Raw genomic sequence first — 20074 nt, forward strand, 5'->3', positions numbered from 1 at the left:
TGATGTTTCTCAATTGACTTCATTACACAAAGTACAACCATATCTTGGATACATGTGGGTAGGTAGTTGGTCATCCTCCATAATAAAGCCTTGACAGACCAAAAGTTTATCTAGACCTCAACTTTTCCAGTACATTCATGAAAAACACGTTTTTGCTTTCTATCTCTATCACTTTGAAAAATGCTCCTTTTGTTCACATTTCAATGAAAGAATAAGCTTCAATGTCTAAGTTACATTCTTTTCCAATTTCACTATTTTCTTGTCAGAGCACCATGTATGAAAACTATTACTCCAGTAACACAACTATAAACATATATATATATCAAGTCAGAAAATGTTAAAGTTATCTGTGGTGGATCATGGGCTCAAGCTCAAAAGATTATTTGTCCAAAACATGAGGGAGGATGCCATCTGGTTCATACAGATTGCTTATGTCCTGAACCCGTTCACACTGCAAGAGGCTCTGCATGTGTGTCATGATGCGGTACACAATCTGCTCTATTGAGCTCTGCTCCTCAAAGATGATCCGTGCCAGATCTAGGACGACTTGATTCTGTTTGACTTCTAACTGAGAGCGTTCATAGAGCTGGGCATTTCTTAAGCCAATGCCACAGAACTGTAAGTAGGATTCAAAAACCTTCTCATCTGTTGCTGTGAAGGCCTGTCCTTGATGTTTGTTGATGACCTGTGCTTGGCCAATGACTTCACCAGCACTGTCCTTGATGGGCATACAAAGCATGGACCTGTCATGCCATCAATGCAGGGATTGAAGCGATCATCCAGAGAGTAGAATCGAGTTTGAACTGTGGCCACGATAACCGCCTCAAATTCTTCACGACGCTGCCGTCATCTTGGATCTACGACCTGACACTTTATGTGTATATATATATATATATTTTTTTTTCTTTGTCGCTGTCTCCCGCGTTTGCGAGGTAGCGCAAGGAAGCAGACGAAAGAAATGGCCCAACCCACCCCCATACACATGTATATACATACGTCCTCACACGCAAATATACATACCTACACAGCTTTCCATGGTTTACCCCAGACGCTTCACATGCCTTGATTCAATCCACTGACAGCACTTACACCCCGGTATACCACATCGCTCCAATTCACTCTATTCCTTGCCCTCCTTTCACCCTCCTGCATGTTCAGGCCCCGATCACACAAAATCTTTTTCACTCCATCTTTCCACCTCCAATTTGGTCTCCCTCTTCTCCTCGTTCCCTCCACCTCCGACACATATATTCTCTTGGTCAGTCTTTCCTCACTCATTCTCTCCATGTGCCCGAACCATTTCAAAACACCCTCTTCTGCTCTCTCAACCACGCTCTTTTTATTTCCACACATCTCTCTTACCCTTACGTTACTTACTCGATCAAACCACCTCACACCACATATTGTCCTCAAACATCTCATTTCCAGCACATCCATCCTCCTGCGCACAACTCTATCCATAGCCCACGTCTCGCAACCATACAACATTGTTGGAACCACTATTCCTTCAAACATACCCATTTTTGCTTTCCGAGATAATGTTCTCGACTTCCACACATTCTTCAAGGCTCCCAGAATTTTCGCCCCCTCCCCCACCCTATGATCCACTTCCGCTTCCATGGTTCCATCCGCTGCCAGATCCACTCCCAGATACTAAAACACTTCACTTCCTCCAGTTTTTCTCCATTCAAACTCACCTCCCAATTGACTTGACCCTCAACCCTACTGTACCTAATAACCTTGCTCTTATTCACATTTACTCTTAACTTTCTTCTTTCACACACTTTACCAAACTCAGTCACCAGCTTCTGCAGTTTCTCACATGAATCAGCCACCAGCGCTGTATCATCAGCGAACAACAACTGACTCACTTCCCAAGCTCTCTCATCCCCAACAGACTTCATACTTGCCCCTCTTTCCAAAACTCTTGCATTCACCTCCCTAACAACCCCATCCATAAACAAATTAAACAACCATGGAGACATCACACATCCCTGCCGCAAACCTACATTCACTGAGAACCAATCACTTTCCTCTCTTCCTACACGTACACATGCCTTACATCCTCGATAAAAACTTTTCACTGCTTCTAACAACTTGCCTCCCACACCATATATTCTTAATACCTTCCACAGAGCATCTCTATCAACTCTATCATATGCCTTCTCCAGATCCATAAATGCTACATACAAATCCATTTGCTTTTCTAAGTATTTCTCACATACATTCTTCAAAGCAAACACCTGATCCACACATCCTCTACCACTTCTGAAACCACACTGCTCTTCCCCAATCTGATGCTCTGTACATGCCTTCACTCTCTCAATCAATACCCTCCCATATAATTTACCAGGAATACTCAACAAAATTATACCTCAGTAATTTGAGCACTCACTCTCAATCCCCTTTGCCTTTATACAATGGCACTATGCAAGCATAAATAACCTTACCACCTAGTCAACAATACAGTCACCCCCTTTTTTGATAAATTCCACTGCAATACCATCCAAACTTGCTGCCTTGGCAGCTTTCATCTTCTGCAAAGCTTTTACTACCTCTTCTCTGTTTACCAAATCATTTTCCCTAACCCTCTCACTTTGCACACCACCTCGGCCAAAACACCCTATATCTGCCACTCTATCATCAAACACATTCAACAAACCTTCAAAATACTCACTCCATCTTCTCACATCACCACTACTTGTTATCACCTCCCCATTAGCCCCCTTCACTGAAGTTCCCATTTGCTCCCTTGTCTTACGCACATTGTTTACCTCCTTCCAAGACATGTTTTTATTTTCCCTAAAATTTAATGATACTCTCTCACCCCAACTCTCATTTGCCTCTTTTTCACCTCTTGCACCTTTCTCTTGACCTCCTGCCTCTTTCTTTTATACATCTCCCACTCATTTGCATTATTTCCCTGCAAAAATTGTCTAAATTCCTCTCTCTTCTCTTTCACTAATAATCTTACTTCTTAATCCCACCACTCACTACTCTTTCTAATCTGCCCACATCCCACACTTCTCATGCCAGAAGCATATTTTGCGCAAGCCATCCCTGCTTCCCTAAATACATCCCATTCCTCCCCCACTCCCATTACGTCCTTTGTTCTCACCTTTTTCCATTCTGTACTCAGTCTCTCCTGGTACTTCCTCACACAAATCTCCTTCCCAAGCTCACTTACTCTCACCACTGTCTTCACCCCAACATTCTCTCTTCTTTTCTGAAAACCTCTACAAATCTTCACCTTCACCTTCACCTCCACAAGATAATGATCAGACATTCCTCCAGTTGCACCTCTCAGCACATTAACATCCAAAAGTCTTTCTTTTGCGCGCCTATCAATTAACACGGAATCCAGTAACACTCTCTGGCCATCTCTCATACTTACATATGTATACTTATGTATATCTCGCTTTTTAAACCAGGTATTCCCAATCACCAGTCCTTTTTCAGCACATAAATCTACAAGCTCTTCACCTTTTCCATTTACAACACTGAACACCCCATGTATACCAATTATTCCCTCAACTGCCACATTACTCACCTTTGCATTCAAATCACCCATCACTATAACCTGGTCTCATGCATCAAAACCACTAACACACTCATTCAGCTGCTCCCAAAACACTTGCCTCTCATGATCTTTCTTCTCATGCACAGGTGCATATGCACCAATAATCACCCATCTCTCTCCATCAACTTTCAGTTTTACCCATATCAATCTAAAATTTACTTTCTTACACTCTGTTACATACTCCCACCACTCCTGTTTCAGGAGTAGTGCTACTCCTTACCTTGCTGTTGTCCTCTCATTAACCCCTAACTTTACTCCCAAGACATTCCCAAACCACTCTTCTCCTTTACCCTTGAGCTTTGTTTCACTCAGAGCCAAAACATCCAGGTTCCCTTCCTGAGACATACTACCTATCTCTCCTTTTTTCTCATCTTGGTTACATCCACACACATTTAGACACCCCAATCTGAGCCTTCGAGGAGGATGAGCACTCCCCTCGTGACTCCTTCTTCTGTTTCCCCTTTTAGAAAGTTAAAATACAAGGATTTACAAGAGCTATTAACACCCTAAAAAAGACAAGGATATACATATTACTAAAGCAGATAAGGCTAACACTGGTGCGATTTTAGACAAAAGTAACTATTTATCTAAAATGAATGATCTTTTAGATGATGACACTGCATATTCTAAACTTAGTAGAAATCCCTTAGAATAGTTAATTCCCATTTTAATAAATAAATGAATTCATTGTTGAAAGGTAACAGTTCTATTATCAAAAGTTTGTCATCTTTGTCCCCTTCATTGCCATATATGTATGGACTTATCAAAACACTCAAACAGAATTTTCCAGCAAGACCTTTAGTGAGTTCAGTAGGCCCCATCACATATGAAGTTGCAAAATGGTTAGTTTCTTTATTATTGATGTATCAAATTCTAATATCATGAACAATGTAGATTTAGTCAACAAGCTAAATAGTATCAATGTTAATTTTGATTTCAAACTAGTCAGCTTTAATGTTTCCTCACCTTTCACTAAAGTTCCAGTTGATGACCTTTTAGAATATTCATTTGATGTCTTGGATGATATTCATTTACCTGTTTCAAAGTCTGTTTTCATTGAACTGATAAAATTGTGTATAAAAGACTGTGTATTTCAATTCAGTGGAGATTACTATGCTCAAAAATTTGGTATGGCAATGGGTAACCCTCTTTCACCTGTACTAAGTAATCTTTATATGGAATTTTTTGAAACAAAATTACTAAAGGATATTCATCTAATGCAATTTGGTTTAGTTATGTAGATGATGTTCCTAGTGTTTGGCCAACAAATGAAAATTTACAAATATTTCTCCCCTTAACAATTTAGTACCTTCCATCAAATTTACTGTAGAAAATGAAAATAATGGTATGTTACCATTTTTAGATTGCATGATCCATAGGCAAGGAAACAAGTTTAAGTTTAGCATATACAGAAAACCTACCAATGTATGCTCATGTATCCATTATTACTCATCTCAACATGACAGAGTTAAATCATCGTCATTTCAGTCTATGTTCCTCAGGGCATTACGTATAGTACCCTAGATTTTTCATTGATAAATGGATTTGTATGTAGCATTTATGGATCTGGAGAAGGCATATGATAGAGTTGATAGAGATGCTCTGTGGAAGGTATTAAGAATATATGGTGTGGGAGGCAAGTTGTTAGAAGCAGTGAAAAGTTTTTATCGAGGATGTAAGGCATGTGTACGTGTAGGAAGAGAGGAAAGTGATTGGTTCTCAGTGAATGTAGGTTTGCGGCAGGGGTGTGTGATGTCTCCATGGTTGTTTAATTTGTTTATGGATGGGGTTGTTAGGGAGGTAAATGCAAGAGTTCTGGAAAGAGGGGCAAGTATGAAGTCTGTTGGGGATGAGAGAGCTTGGGAAGTGAGTCAGTTGTTGTTCGCTGATGATACAGCGCTGGTGGCTGATTCATGTGAGAAACTGCAGAAGCTGGTGACTGAGTTTGGTAAAGTGTGTGGAAGAAGAAAGTTAAGAGTAAATGTGAATAAGAGCAAGGTTATTAGGTACAGTAGGGTTGAGGGTCAAGTCAATTGGGAGGTGAGTTTGAATGGAGAAAAACTGGAGGAAGTGAATTGTTTTAGATATCTGGGAGTGGATCTGGCAGCGGATGGAACCATGGAAGCGGAAGTGGATCATAGGGTGGGGGAGGGGGCGAAAATTCTGGGGGCCTTGAAGAATGTGTGGAAGTCGAGAACATTATCTCGGAAAGCAAAAATGGGTATGTTTGAAGGAATAGTGGTTCCAACAATGTTGAATGGTTGCGAGGCGTGGGCTATGGATAGAGTTGTGCGCAGGAGGATGGATGTGCTGGAAATGAGATGTTTGAGGACAATGTGTGGTGTGAGGTGGTTTGATCGAGTGAGTAACGTAAGGGTAAGAGAGATGTGTGGAAATAAAAAGAGCGTGGTTGAGAGAGCAGAAGAGGGTGTTTTGAAGTGGTTTGGGCTCATGGAGAGAATGAGTGAGGAAAGATTGACCAAGAGGATATATGTGTCGGAGGTGGAGGGAACGAGGAGAAGAGGGAGACCAAATTGGAGGTGGAAAGATGGAGTGAAAAAGATTTTGTGTGATCGGGGCCTGAACATGCAGGAGGGTGAAAGGAGGGCAAGGAATAGAGTGAATTGGAGCGATGTGGTATACCGGGGTTGACGTGCTGTCAGTGGATTGAATCAAGGCATGTGAAGCGTCTGGGGTAAACCATGGAAAGCTGTGTAGGTATGTATATTTGCGTGTGTGGACGTATGTATATACATGTATATGGGGGGGGGTTGGGCCATTTCTTTCGTCTGTTTCCTTGCGCTACCTCGCAAACGCGGGAGACAGCGACAAAGTATAATAAATAAATAAATATAAAAATCCCTTAAGTTAGCAAAGAAATCATTTTATAGAGTTGAGCCCAAACCTCCCATTGACACCAAGAATCTTTTAGTTCTCCCTTTTAATAATAATTTCACTTTACTTCTCATGTTGCTTAAATCCTCTAATGTAAATGTTGCCTTCAGCAACAATAATACTATAAAGAATATCTTAATCAGGAATTCACCAGAAAATTCTCTTGGATGCATCTATAAAGTGCCATGTGGAAATTGTGATAAATTTTATGTTGGGCAGACTGATAAGGATCTTTCCATTAGACTTAAGCAGCATAAATATAGTATAAGAACGAGACAAGAATCAAATGCCTTGTTCAGTCATGTTAAAAACTATGATCATTGTATTGACTGGAGTAATGCCATCTTAGTTATTAACTCTAACTCTATTACCACAAGAAATATCATTAAATCTTCTGTTAGTGAATACACAAAGAATTATAATCTTAATATTAGTGATGGTCTATACAAATTAGATAACTTTATAGTTGATAAAATTTGCAAAATGATAAGTTTATGAACGCTCGTTGTATGTCTTGGACAATTGCATGTTTACCAAATGGCATCCTAGTTTCGTCTCTTTGATGTATATCAGCTGACTTGTATTTCTCTCTTGTGTCTCCCCTGATGATGTGATTATTACATGAAATTGCACTTGGGAACTTATCGTGCTTCATTTTCCCCGTGGACTCATAGGAATGAATATATATATATTTCTTTTTCTTTCAAACTATTCGCCATTTCCCACGTTAGCGAGGTAGCGTTAAGAACAGAGGACTGGGCTTTTAAGGGAATGTCCTCACCTGGCCCCTTTCTTTGTTCCTTCTTTTGGAAAATCAAAAAAAAAAAAAAAGAGGGAGGATTTCCAGCCCTCCGCTCCCTCCCCTTTTAGTCGCCTTCTACGAACCGCAGGGAATACGTGGAAAGTATTCTTTCTCCCCTATCCCCAGGGATATAATATATATATATATATATATATATATATATATATATTTTTTTTTTTTTTTTTTTTTTTTCAAACTATTCGCCATTTCCCGCGTTAGCGAGGTAGCGTTAAGAACAGAGAACTGGGTCACTGAGGGAATATCCTCACCTGGCCCCCTTCTCTGTTCCATCTTTTGGAAAATTAAAAAAAATTGAGAGGGGAGGATTTCCAGCCCCCCGCTCCCTCCCCTTTTAGTCACCTTCTACGACACGCAGGGAATACGTGGGAAGTATTCTTTCTCCCCTATCCCCAGGGATAATATATATATATATATATATATATATATATATATATATATATATATATATATATATATATATCTCCATTCAAACTTACCTCCCAATTGACTTGACCCTCAACCCTACTATACCTAATTACCTTGCTCTTATTCACATTTACTCTTAAATTTCTTCTTTCACACACTTTACCAAACTCAGCCACCATCTTCTACAATTTCTCACATGAATCAGCCACCAGCGCTGTATCATCAGCGAACAACAACTGACTCACGTCCCAAGCTCTCTCATCCCCAACAGACTTCATACTTGCCCCTCTTTCCAAAACTCTTGCATTCACATCCCTAACAACCCCATCCATGAACAAATTAAACAACCATGGAGACATCACACACCCCTGCCGCAAACCTACATTCACTGAGAGCCAGTCACTTTCCTCTCTTCCTACACTTACACATGCTTTACATCCTCGATAAAAATTTTCACTGCTTCTAACTAGGTACAGTAGGGTTGAGGGTCAAGTCAATTGGGAGGTAAGTTTGAATGGAGAAAAACTGGAGGAAGTAAAGTGTTTTAGATATCTGGGAGTGGATCTGGCAGCAGATGGAACCATGGAAGCGGAAGTGGATCATAGGGTGGGGGAGGGGGCGAAAATCCTGGGAGCCTTGAAGAATGTGTGGAAGTCGAGAACATTATCTCGGAAAGCAAAAATGGGTATGTTTGAAGGAATAGTGGTTCCAACAATGTTGTATGGTTGCGAGGCGTGGGCTATCGATAGAGTTGTGCGCAGGAGGTTGGATGTGCTGGAAATGAGATGTTTGAGGACAGTGTGTGGTGTGAGGTGGTTTGATCGAGTAAGTAAAGTAAGGGTAAGAGAGATGTGTGGAAATAAAAAGAGCGTGGTTGAGAGAGCAGAAGAGGGTGTTTTGAAATGGTTTGGGCACATGGAGAGAATGAGTGAGGAAAGATTGACCAAGAGGATATATGTGTCGGAGGTGAAGGGAACGAGGAGAAGTGGGAGACCAAATTGGAGGTGGAAAGATGGAGTGAAAAAGATTTTGAGTGATCGGGGCCTGAACATGCAGGAGGGTGAAAGGAGGCCAAGGAATAGAGTGAATTGGATCGATGTGGTATACCGGGGTTGACGTGCTGTCAGTGGATTGAATCAGGGCATGTGAAGCGCCTGGGGTAAACCATGGAAAGCTGTGTAGGTATGTATATTTGCGTGTGTGGACGTATGTATATACATGTGTATGGGGGTGGGTTGGGCCATTTCTTTCGTCTGTTTCCTTGCGCTACCTCGCAAACGCGGGAGACAGCGACAAAGCAAAAAAGAAATATATATATATATATATATATATATATATATATATATATATATATATATTTTTTTTTTTTTCATACAACCTGTTGATAGAATACCAACAGTAAATACAGACTGAGTTTTATATATATAAAGAAAAAAAAAAAATATATATATATATATATATATATATATATATATATATATATATATATATATATATATATATATTTTTTTTTTTTTTTTTTTTCATACTATTCGCTATTTCCCGCTATAGCGAGGTAGCGTTAAGAACAGAGGACTGGGCCTTTGAGGGAATATCCTCACCTGGACCTCTTCTCTGTTCCTTCTTTTGGAAAATTAAAAAAAAAAAAAAAACGAGAGGGGAGGATTTCCAGCCCCCCGCTCCCTTCCCTTTTAGTCGCCTTCTACGACACGCAGGGAATACGTGGGAAGTATTCTTTCTCCCCTATATATATATATATAAAGGGGTGTCTAAATGTGTGTGGATGTAACCAGGATGTGAAAAAAGGAGAGATAGGTAGTATGTTTGAGGAAAGGAACCTAGTTGTTTTGGCTCTTGAGTGAAACGAAGCTCAAGGGTAAAGGGGAAGAGTGATTTGGGAATGTCTTGGGAGTAAAGTCAAGGGTTAGTGAGAGGACAAGAGCAAGGGAAGGAGTAGCAGTACTCCTGAAACAGGAGTTGTGGGAGTATGTGATAGAATGTAAGAAAGTAAATTCGCGATTAATATGGGTAAAACTGAAAGTTGATGGAGAGAGATGGGTGATTATTGGTGCATATGCACCTGGGCATGACAAGAAAGATCATGAGAGGCAAGTGTTTTGGGAGCAGCTGGATGAGTGTGTTAGTGGTTTTGATGCATGCGACCGGGTTATAGTGATGGGTGATTTGAATGCAAAGGTGAGTAATGTGGCAGTTGAGGGAATAATTGGTATACATGGGGTGTTCAGTGTTGTAAATGGAAAAGGTGAAGAGCTTGTAGATTTATGTGCTGAAAAAGGACTGGTGATTGGGAATACCTGGTTTAAAAAGCGAGATATACATAAGTATATGTATGTAAGTAAGAGAGATGGCCAGAGAGCGTTATTGGATTACGTGTTAATTGACAGGCACGCGAAAGAGAGACTTTTGGATGTAAATGTGCTGAGAGGTGCAACTGGAGAGATGTCTAATCATTATCTTGTGGAGGCTAAGGTGAAGATTTGTATGGGTTTTCAGAAAAGAAGAGTGAATGTTGGGGTGAAGAGGGTGGTGAGAGTAAGTGAGCTTGGGAAGGAGACTTGTATGAGGAAGTACCAGGAGAGACTGAGTACAGAATGGAAAAAGTTGAGAACAATGGAAGTAAGGGGAGTGGGGGAGGAATGGGATGTATTTAGGGAATCAGTGATGGAGTGCACAAAAGATGCATGGGAGGTGGGTTGATTAGAAAGGGTAGTGAGTGGTGGGATGAAGAAGTAAGATTATTAGTGAAAGAGAAGAGAGAGGCATTTGGACGATTTTTGCAGGGAAAAAATGCAATTGAGTGGGAGATGTATAAAAGAAAGAGACAGGAGGTCAAGAGAAAGGTGCAAGAGGTGAAAAAGAGGGCAAATGAGAGTTGGGGTGAGAGAGTATCATTAAATTTTAGGGAGAATAAAAAGATGTTCTGGAAGGAGGTAAATAAAGTGCGTAAGACAAGGGAGCAAATGGGAACTTCAGTGAAGGGCGCAAATGGGGAGGTGATAACAAGTAGTGGTGATGTGAGAAGGAGATGGAGTGAGTATTTTGAAGGTTTGTTGAATGTGTTTGAAGATAGAATGGCAGATATAGGGTTTTTGGTGGAGGTGGTGTGCAAAGTGAGAGGGTTAGGGAAAATGATTTGGTAAACAGAGAAGAGGTAGTAAAAGCTTTGTGGAAGATGAAAGCTGGCAAGGCAGCAGGTTTGGATGGTATTGCAGTGGGATCTATTAAAAAAGGGGGTGACTGTATTGTTGACTGGTTGGTAAGGTTATTTAATGTATGTATGACTCATGGTGAGGTGCCTGAGGATTGGCAGAATGCGTGCATAGTGCCATTGTACAAAGGCAAAGGGGATAAGAGTGAGTGCTGAAATTACAGAGGTATAAGTTTGTTGAGTATTCCTGGTAAATTATATGGGAGGGTATTGATTGAGAGGGTGAAGGCATGTACAGAGCATCGGATTGGGGAAGAGCAGTGTGGTTTCAGAAGTGGTAGAGCATGTGTGGATCAGGTGTTTGCTTTGAAGAATGTATGTGAGAAATACTTAGAAAAGCAAATGGATTTGTATGTAGCATTTATGGATCTGGAGAAGGCATATGATAGATTGATAGAGATGCTCTGTGGAAGGTATTAAGAATATATGGTGTGGGAGGCAAGTTGTTAGAAGCAGTGAAAAGTTTTTATCGAGGATGTAAGGCATGTGCACGTGTAGGAAGAGAGGAAAGTGATTGGTTCTCAGTAAATGTAGATTTGCGGCAGGGGTGTGTGATGTCTCCATGGTTGTTTAATTTGTTTATGGATGGGGTTGTTAGGGAGGTGAATGCAAGAGTTTTGGAAAGAGGGGCAAGTATGCAGTCTGTTGTGGATGAGAGATCTTGGGAAGTGAGTCAGTTGTTGTTCGCTGATGATACAGCGCTGGTGGCTGATTCATGTGAGAAACTGCAGAAGCTGGTGACTGAGTTTGGTAAAGTGTGTGAAAGAAGAAAGTTAAGAGTAAATGTGAATAAGAGCAAGGTTATTAGGTACAGTAGGGTTTAGGGTCAAGTCAGTTGGGAGGTAAGTTTGAATGGAGAAAAACTGGAGGAAGTAAAGTGTTTTAGATATCTGAGAGTGGATCTGGCAGCGGATGGAACCATGGAAGCAGAAGTGAATCATAGGGTGGGGGAGGGGGTGAAAATCCTGGGAGCCTTGAAGAATGTGTGGATGTCGAGAACATTATCTCGGAAAGCAAAAATATGTATGTTTGAAGGAATAGTGGTTCCAACAATGTTGTATGGTTGCGAGGCGTGGGCTATGGATAGAGTTGTGCGCAGGAGGGTGGATGTGCTGGAAATGAGATGTTTGAGGACATTGTGTGGTGTGAGGTGGTTTGATCGAGTAAGTAATGTAAGGGTAAGAGAGATGTGTGGAAATAAAAAGAGCGTGGTTGAGAGAGCAGAAGAGGGTGCTTTGAAATGGTTTGGGCACATGGAGAGAATGAGTGAGGAAAGATTGACCAAGAGGATATATGTGTCGGAGGTGGAGGGAACGAGGAGAAGTGGGAGACCAAATTGGAGGTGGAAAGATGGAGTGAAAAAGATTTTGAGTGATCGGGGCCTGAACATGCAGGAGGGTGAAAGGAGGGCAAGGAATAGAGTGAATAGATCGATGTGGTATACCGGGGTTGACGTGCTGTCAGTGGATTGAATCAGGGCATGTGAAGCGTCTGGGGTAAACCATGGAAAGTTGTGTGGGGCCTGGATGTGGAAAGGGAGATGTGGTTTCGGGCATTATTGCATGACAGCTAGAGACTGAGTGTGAACGAATGGGGCCTTTGTTGTCTTTTCCTAGCGCTACCTCGCACACATGAGGGGGGAGGGGGATGGTATTCCATGTGTGGCGAGGTGGCGATGGGAATGAATAAAGGCAGACAGTGTGAATTGTGTGCATGGGTATATATGAATGTGTCTGTGCGTGTATATATATGTGTACATTGAGATGTATAGGTATGTATATATGCGTGTGTGGACGTGTATTTATATACATGTGTATGGGGGTGGGTTGGCCCATTTCTTTCGTCTGTTTGCTTGCGCTACCTCACAAACGGTGGAGACAGCGACAAAGCAAAATAATAATAATAATATATATATTTATTTATTTATATATTTTATTATACTTTGTCGCTGTCTCCCGCGTTTGCGAGGTAGCGCAAGGAAACAGACGAAAGAAATGGCCCAACCCCCCCCATACACATGTATATACATACATCCACACACGCAAATATACATACCTACACAGCTTTCCATGGTTTACCCCAGACGCTTCACATGCCTTGATTCAATCCACTGACAGCACGTCAACCCCGGTATACCACATCGCTCCAATTCACTCTATTCCTTGCCCTCCTTTCACCCTCCTGCATGTTCAGGCCCCGATCACACAAAGTCTTTTTCACTCCATCTTTCCACCTCCAATTTGGTCTCCCTCTTCGCCTCGTTCCCTTCACCTCCGACACATATATCCTTTTGGTCAATCTTTCCTCACTCATTCTCTCCATGTGCCCAAACCATTTCAAAACACCCTCTTCTGCTCTCTCAACCACGCTCTTTTTATTTCCACACATCTCTCTCACCCTTACGTTACTTACTCGATCAAACCACCTCACACCACACATTGTCCTCAAACATCTCATTTCCAGCACATCCACCCTCCTGCGCACAACTCTATCCATAGTCCACGCCTCGCAACCATACAACATTGTTGGAACCACTATTCCTTCAAACATACCCATTTTTTCTTTCCGAGATAATGTTCTCGACTTCCACACATTTTTCAAGGCTCCCAAAATTTTCGCCCCCTCCCCCACCCTATGATCCACTTCCGCTTCCATGGTTCCATCCGCTGACAGATCCACTCCCAGATATCTAAAACACTTCACTTCCTCCAGTTTTTCTCCATTCAAACTCACCTCCCAATTGACTTGACCCTCAACCCCACTGTACCTAATAACCTTGCTCTTATTCACATTTACTCTTAACTTTCTTCTTCCACACACTTTACCAAACTCAGTCACCATATATATATATATATATATTTTTTTTTTTTTTTTTTTTTTATACTTTGTCGCTGTCCCTGGGGATAGGGGAGAAAGAATACTTCCCACGCATTTCTCACGTGTTGTACAAGGCGACTAAAACGGACGGGAGCAGGGACCCAGAAACCCTCCCCTCCCTGTATTTTAACTTTCTAAATGGGGAAACAGAAGAAGGAGTCATGCGGGGAGTGCTCATCCTCCTGGAAGGCTCAGATTGGGGTGTCTAAATGTGTGTGGATGTAACCAAGATGAGAAAAAGGAAAGAAAGGGTAGTATGTTTGAGGAAAGGAACCTGGATGTTTTGGCTCTGAGTGAAACAAAGCTCAAGGGTAAAGGAGAAGAGTGGTTTGGGAATGTCTTGGGAGTAAAGTCAGGGGTTTGTGAGAGGACAAGAGCAAGGGAAGGAGTAGCACTACTCCTGAAACAGGAGTTGTGGGAGTATGTAATAGAGTGTAAGAATGTAAACTCTAGATTGATATGGGTAAAACTGAAAGTTGATGGAGAGAGATGAGTGATTATTGGTGCATATGCACCTGGGCATGAGAAGAAAGATCATGAGAGGCAACTGTTTTGGAAGCAGCTGAATGAGTGTTAGTGGTTTTGATGCACGAGGCCAGTTGATAGTGATGGGTGATTTGAATGCAAAGGTGAGTAATGTGGCAGTTGAGGGAATAATTGGTATACATGGGGTGGTCAGTGTTGTGAATGGAAATGGTGAAGAACTTGTAGATTTATGTGCTGAAAAAGGATTGGTGATTGGGAATTCCTGGTTTAAAAAGAGAGATATACATAAGTATATGTATGTAAGTAGGAGAGATAGCCAGAGAGCGTTATAGGATTATGTGTTGATAGGCGTGCAAAAGAGCAACTTTTGGATGTTAATGTGCTGAGAGGTGCAACTGGAGGGATGTCTGATCATTAGCTTGTGGAGGCGAAGGTGAAGATTTGTAGAGGTTTTCAGAAAAGAAGAGAAAATGTTGGGTGAAGAGAGTGGTGAGAGCAAGTGAGGTTGGGAAGGAGACTTGTGTGAGGAAGTACCAGGAGAGACTGAGTACAGAATGGAAAAAGGTGAGAACAAAGGACGTAAGGGGAGTGGGGGAGGAATGGGATGTATTTAGGGAAGCAGTGATGGCTTGCGCAAAAGATGCTTGTGGCATGAGAAGCGTTGGAGGTGGGCAGATTAGAAAGGGTAGTGAGTGGTGGGATGAAGAAGTAAGATTATTAGTGAAAGAGAAGAGAGAGGTATTTTGATGATTTTTGCAGGGAAATAACGCAAATGAGTGGGAGATATATAAAAGAAAGAGGCAGGAGGTTAAGAGAAAGGTGCAAGATGTGAAAAAGAGGGCAAATGAGAGTTGGGGTGAGAGAGTATCATTAAATTTTAGGGAGAATAGAAAGATGTTTTGGAAGGAGGTAAATAAAGTGTGTAAGACAAGGGAACAAATGGGAACTTTAGTGAAGGGGGCTAATGGGGAGGTAATAACAAGTAATGGTCATCTGAGAAGGGGATGGAATGAGTATTTTGAATGTTTGTTGGATATGTTTGATGATAGAATGGCAGATATAGGGTGTTTTGGTCAAGGTGGTGTGCAAAGTGAGAGGGTTAGGGAAAATGATTTGGTAAACCGAGAAGAGGTAGTAAAAGCATTGCGGAAGATGAAAGCCGACAAGGCAGCGGGTTTGGATGGTATTGCAGTAGAATTTAATAAAAATTCTCTAATAACCTAGAGAGATGTGTGGAAATAAAAAGAGCGTGGTTGAGAGAGCAGAAGAGGGTGCTTTGAAATGGTTTGGGCACATGGAGAGAATGAGTGAGGAAAGATTGACCAATAGGATATATTTGTCGGAGGTGTAGGGAACGAGGAGAAGTGGGAGACCAAATTGGAGGTGGAAAGATGGAGTGAAAAAGATTTTGTGTGATCGGGGCCTGAACATGCAGGAGGGTGAAAGGCGGGCAAGGAATAGAGTGAATTGGATCGATGTGGTATACCGGGGTTGACGTGCTGTCAGTGGATTGAATCAGGTCATGTGAAGCGTTTGGGTAAACCATGGAAAGCTGTGTAGGTGTGTATATTTGCGTGTGTGGACATGTATTCATATACATGTGTATGGGGGTGGGTTGGGCCATTTCTTTCGTCTGTTTACTTGCGCTACCTCGCAAACGCGGGAGACAGCGAGAAAGCAAAAAAAAAAAAAAAGAAAAATATATATATATATAGGCATTTGTACATATTAAAGAGGTAGATTAGCACAGGTATTGATAATTGTTTTGGTAATCATAAGGAAAGAGCTATAAGATTTTTTTACATTTTTTTAATGATATATGTGGTTACATGTAGACTTTTCTGAGTGTAAGTTTTAATTAAGATTACAGGCGTAGCTTTTACAGAAAGATATTGACATTTGTTTAATAACTTTTGTTGAATGACCATCAACAGGGAACAGATGACCTTTATGCTATCAAGATTCTGAAGAAGGATATAATCATACAGGATGATGATGTTGAATGTACAATGATAGAGAAGAGAGTCCTTGCTCTTGCTAGCAAGCCTCCCTTCCTCGTCCAACTTCACTCCTGCTTCCAGACTATGGTAGGTAATTTGTCCAGAATCTTATGCTGTAGTTATATTTTTACAGTCTTTTCCTGTTTCCAGACTATGTTAGATTGTTGAATAGTTCTCTTCCCTCTTTCATGTGAGGTTTTTTTTTTGTTTTTTTTTTAGTTTTTGAGAGTTCGAAACCTTTTGTGCAGCTCTTGTTCCCAGACCTATATCACAATAAATCAGTATCATTGGCCAGGTTTGTACCCTATTTAGACTGTGGCTGGTTATTTTTTTCAGGTTTGCTGTATTTTTTGGACTATAAGTCATTAACTCCTATTTTCAGACAATGGAAGATCATGACTTGAACCCCATATTTGCCCTAATGGTTATGGCTGGTCATTTGACCACTCCTATGCCAGCTTTCAGTCTGTAGAGAGTCATGTATTGACTCCTTCACCTAGTTTATATGACCACTCCCACTTCTGCTTAGGAATTATAAATGATAACGTATTCATCTCTGCTCCTGCCTTGAGGAAATGGTGGTTCATGTTTTCAGTTCCATTCATGCTTAAAGACCATAGTAGATTAAATTACTTTCCACAGTGTAGTAGGTGGTGTAGTAAGTATCACTCTATTGTCCAAACCTTTATGACGTATATAGATATATTTGGGCTTATGCCCTTGTCCAGTTTAGGATTGGATGAATTCATAACATGACTTGGGTATGAGGTGTGATCAAAAAGTACTAGGACTGTCTCAGGTATCACTATGGAGGTAGAGTATACATTTGTGCAAAACAGTCAGTGAGTAAAGCAGGCCTTATATGAAGAGGTTCAATTTTATTGAAGGAAAAAGATTGGAGAAATCGCCACCAGCTATTTGAAAATGGCTGATGGTTTCTGAACCATGGCAGTACTCCCTCACACAATACAGTTTCCATTCAAGAATTTTTGGCTTAGAAAACATTCTTGTTATACAACACCCTTTATATTCCCCTGACCTTGCCCCATTTGATTTTTTTCTTTTCCCAAAAATCAAAGTAAAGTTGAAAGTTAGATTTGATGAGATTCCAACCCTCCTTAATAATGTGAAAGCAAAACTTGATCACTTCACGGTTGGAGACTTCCAAAGTTGCCTCCAAATATGGTAGAAACACTGGGACTCATACATATTTTCAGAGGGGGATTACTTTGAAGGGTCTGCATATAAAAATGTTTTATATTCTCTATTCTTTAAAATAAAGGCTATCTTGGAACATTTTGGACACACCTCAAACAGTATCTGAATCTTTATACTGTTTTAATTTCAGTATGAGTTATCCATATACTGAGTATTTTCTTTTGTATTTGATGTAGTTAATTTGCAGTAATTGATTAACTGTTTTTGATTTTCTTTGACATTTCTTTTGACTTGATGATCTGATGTGGTGTGTGTTTATTGCAGGACCGGTTATACTTTGTGATGGAGTATGTGAATGGTGGCGATCTTATGTTCCAGATCCAGCAGTGTGGCAAATTCAAGGAACCTGTTGCTGTGTATGTACCTGCTATCACCTATGTCTCATATATATTTCACTTTACCGGTAGTTTTATACTCTCCTTTAGATCATATTCCTCATTTGTGCTGTTCCTATTATCCATTACCCTAAAGTCATTGCCTTTACTTTGTTTTCCCAAGACATATATACTTTATTTCTTTACCCTGAAAATTTACATCTGAGCAGATATAAAAGACATAGTCCTGGGTTTTCAGATTCTCACAATTTTTTTAACTGGAGTCAGGTGATGTTTAGGGGAGCTGAGAGAACTCTACTTTCTCAGGGAACAATATTGTGATACCCCTTGGTTAAACCCACCAACTGTTCCCAAGCAGACAGAAATTTGATTGGAACTTTTAACTGGATCGAATTTACCATGCTTGCAAAATTATTGTTATATACATTTTGCATGCCAGTCAGAGAGTCAGTATCACTGAGCATTGTGGTACATTTTCATTGAGGTATACACTCCAAGGAGCACATTCCAAATGTGCCATTATGTTGCAAAAATGAAAAAGAATATAGAAAAGCCATATGCTGTGCAGCAATGCTATAAAATCAAAGAATATCAAACCAAGAAATCCTCTAAGGATGAAACGTCTACTGATCAGGTGTATCCCATTGCTGTAGCTATTCTGTAAAGTACACCAATGAGAAGAAAGATGTCTGGGGTGAATATGTTGATCCTATCCTACTGGTATGCCACATGTTGCCCCCAAGGCATCAGAGTCACCCTACTTGGCGTTCAACAAGGCCATGTCCTCCAATTTAGGATTAGTTCTCTTTAGGTGATTTATTCGTAAAGAATTCCAGATTACGTCAAAAAAGTTTTTTGTCCAAATAACGATGGATCATACTCAGGCCCCAAAAAGAGGCCATCAGAGTTTCTTGCGTGCTCGAACTAAACATAAGTGCTCATCTGATTCACTTCATGGTCCATGTACATATAAAGCTGGGTCAAAAGTGTTGATCAATTACTCATAGTGAAACAACAAGAAAGGGAACAACATTGCATTTCACTGGACTGGTCCATATCCATTGAAGAAATTTATCCCAAGGGCATGTATAAAGTTATTGACATGGAGACTCCCATCAGTGCCTCAAGGTTAAAACCTTACAAAGCTTTGAAGAAAGAAATTGCAAAGAATTTTACATGTGAATGTTGTGTAGATAAGTATGGCACTGGCATGGCTGGTGACTCCGACAATGCAGATAGTGTTGTTATATGTGCTGAGGAGAAAGTAGCCACTACTGAGTTCAAGCCTGTGGATAGAGAGTGGCAGGAGTCTCATGCCTCTACCTTTGGTTTTTCTGTCTGCTGTTATCTTCCATCACAGAAACCCCACACTATTTTAGTAACTGAACCACCAACAGAGAAGGTATCCATGAGTGCTTATGGAAACTCTCTCTTCTGAAGTTTCAGCTACTTTCTAACTGGGTCACAAATGAGTCACAAATGTTTACGTCATCTTGTACTGAAGTACATGAGGATAAACACTAGCGTTTTTAGCAATCTTGCTGAGTCACCAAACTACTCAGATGGCAGTAACATGGAATGTCTTGGTGAGTGGGGCATTGAAGTTGAGAGTGTAATATTTTCAAGCCTTGTTGCAACTAGCATTGCTGTTTATGGTTGCTCTGGAAGAGATGAGTCTGGTGCAACAATTTATAAGTGGCTCACCTATACTCCTAATAAGGATTTGCAGCCAGCAGCAGGTCTTCCTGCATCAACGAAGTTCATGTACCTTACAAACACTGATATGCATATTGAGCCAGTGCTTGAGGTGTAAATAGATAAGAACACTCTTTGGTTAATACACGTAAGTCCAGGTAATACTTGTGCCTAAAGAGAATTCACACCTAAAGACTCCCCTATCCCTGGGAATAGGGGAGAAAGAATACTTCCCATGCATTCCTCATGTGTCGAAGGCAAATAAAGGGAACGGGAGCAGGGGGTTAGAAACCCTCCCCTTGTATTTTAACTTTCAAAAAGGGGAAACAGAAGAAGGAGTCACGTGGGGAGTGCTTATCCTCCTCGAAGGCTCAGACTGGGGTGTCTAGATGTGTGTGGATGTAACCAAGTTGAGAAAAAATGGAGAGATAGGTAGTATGTTTGAAGAAAGGAACCTGGATGTTTTGGCTCTGAGTGAAACGAAACTCAAGGGTAAAGGGGAAGAGTGGTTTAGGAATGCTTTGGGAGTAA

General features: G+C 40.8%; 1 protein-coding gene across 11 annotated transcripts in view; it reads left to right on the top strand.

Moving 5' to 3' along the window:
- LOC139756399 (protein kinase C, brain isozyme-like) overlaps positions 1-20074 on the top strand; it is a 498787-nt gene that overhangs the window by 253742 nt on the left and 224971 nt on the right. For all 11 annotated transcript variants that reach the window (XM_071675823.1, XM_071675824.1, XM_071675819.1 and 8 more), the window contains 2 exons: positions 16230-16382; positions 17778-17869. In XM_071675823.1, the coding sequence (XP_071531924.1) occupies positions 16230-16382; positions 17778-17869 (245 nt within the window). The remainder of the gene's footprint in view (positions 1-16229; positions 16383-17777; positions 17870-20074) is intronic.

This window comes from Panulirus ornatus, chromosome 21 (assembly GCF_036320965.1).
Source record: "Panulirus ornatus isolate Po-2019 chromosome 21, ASM3632096v1, whole genome shotgun sequence".
NCBI lineage: Eukaryota > Metazoa > Arthropoda > Malacostraca > Decapoda > Palinuridae > Panulirus > Panulirus ornatus.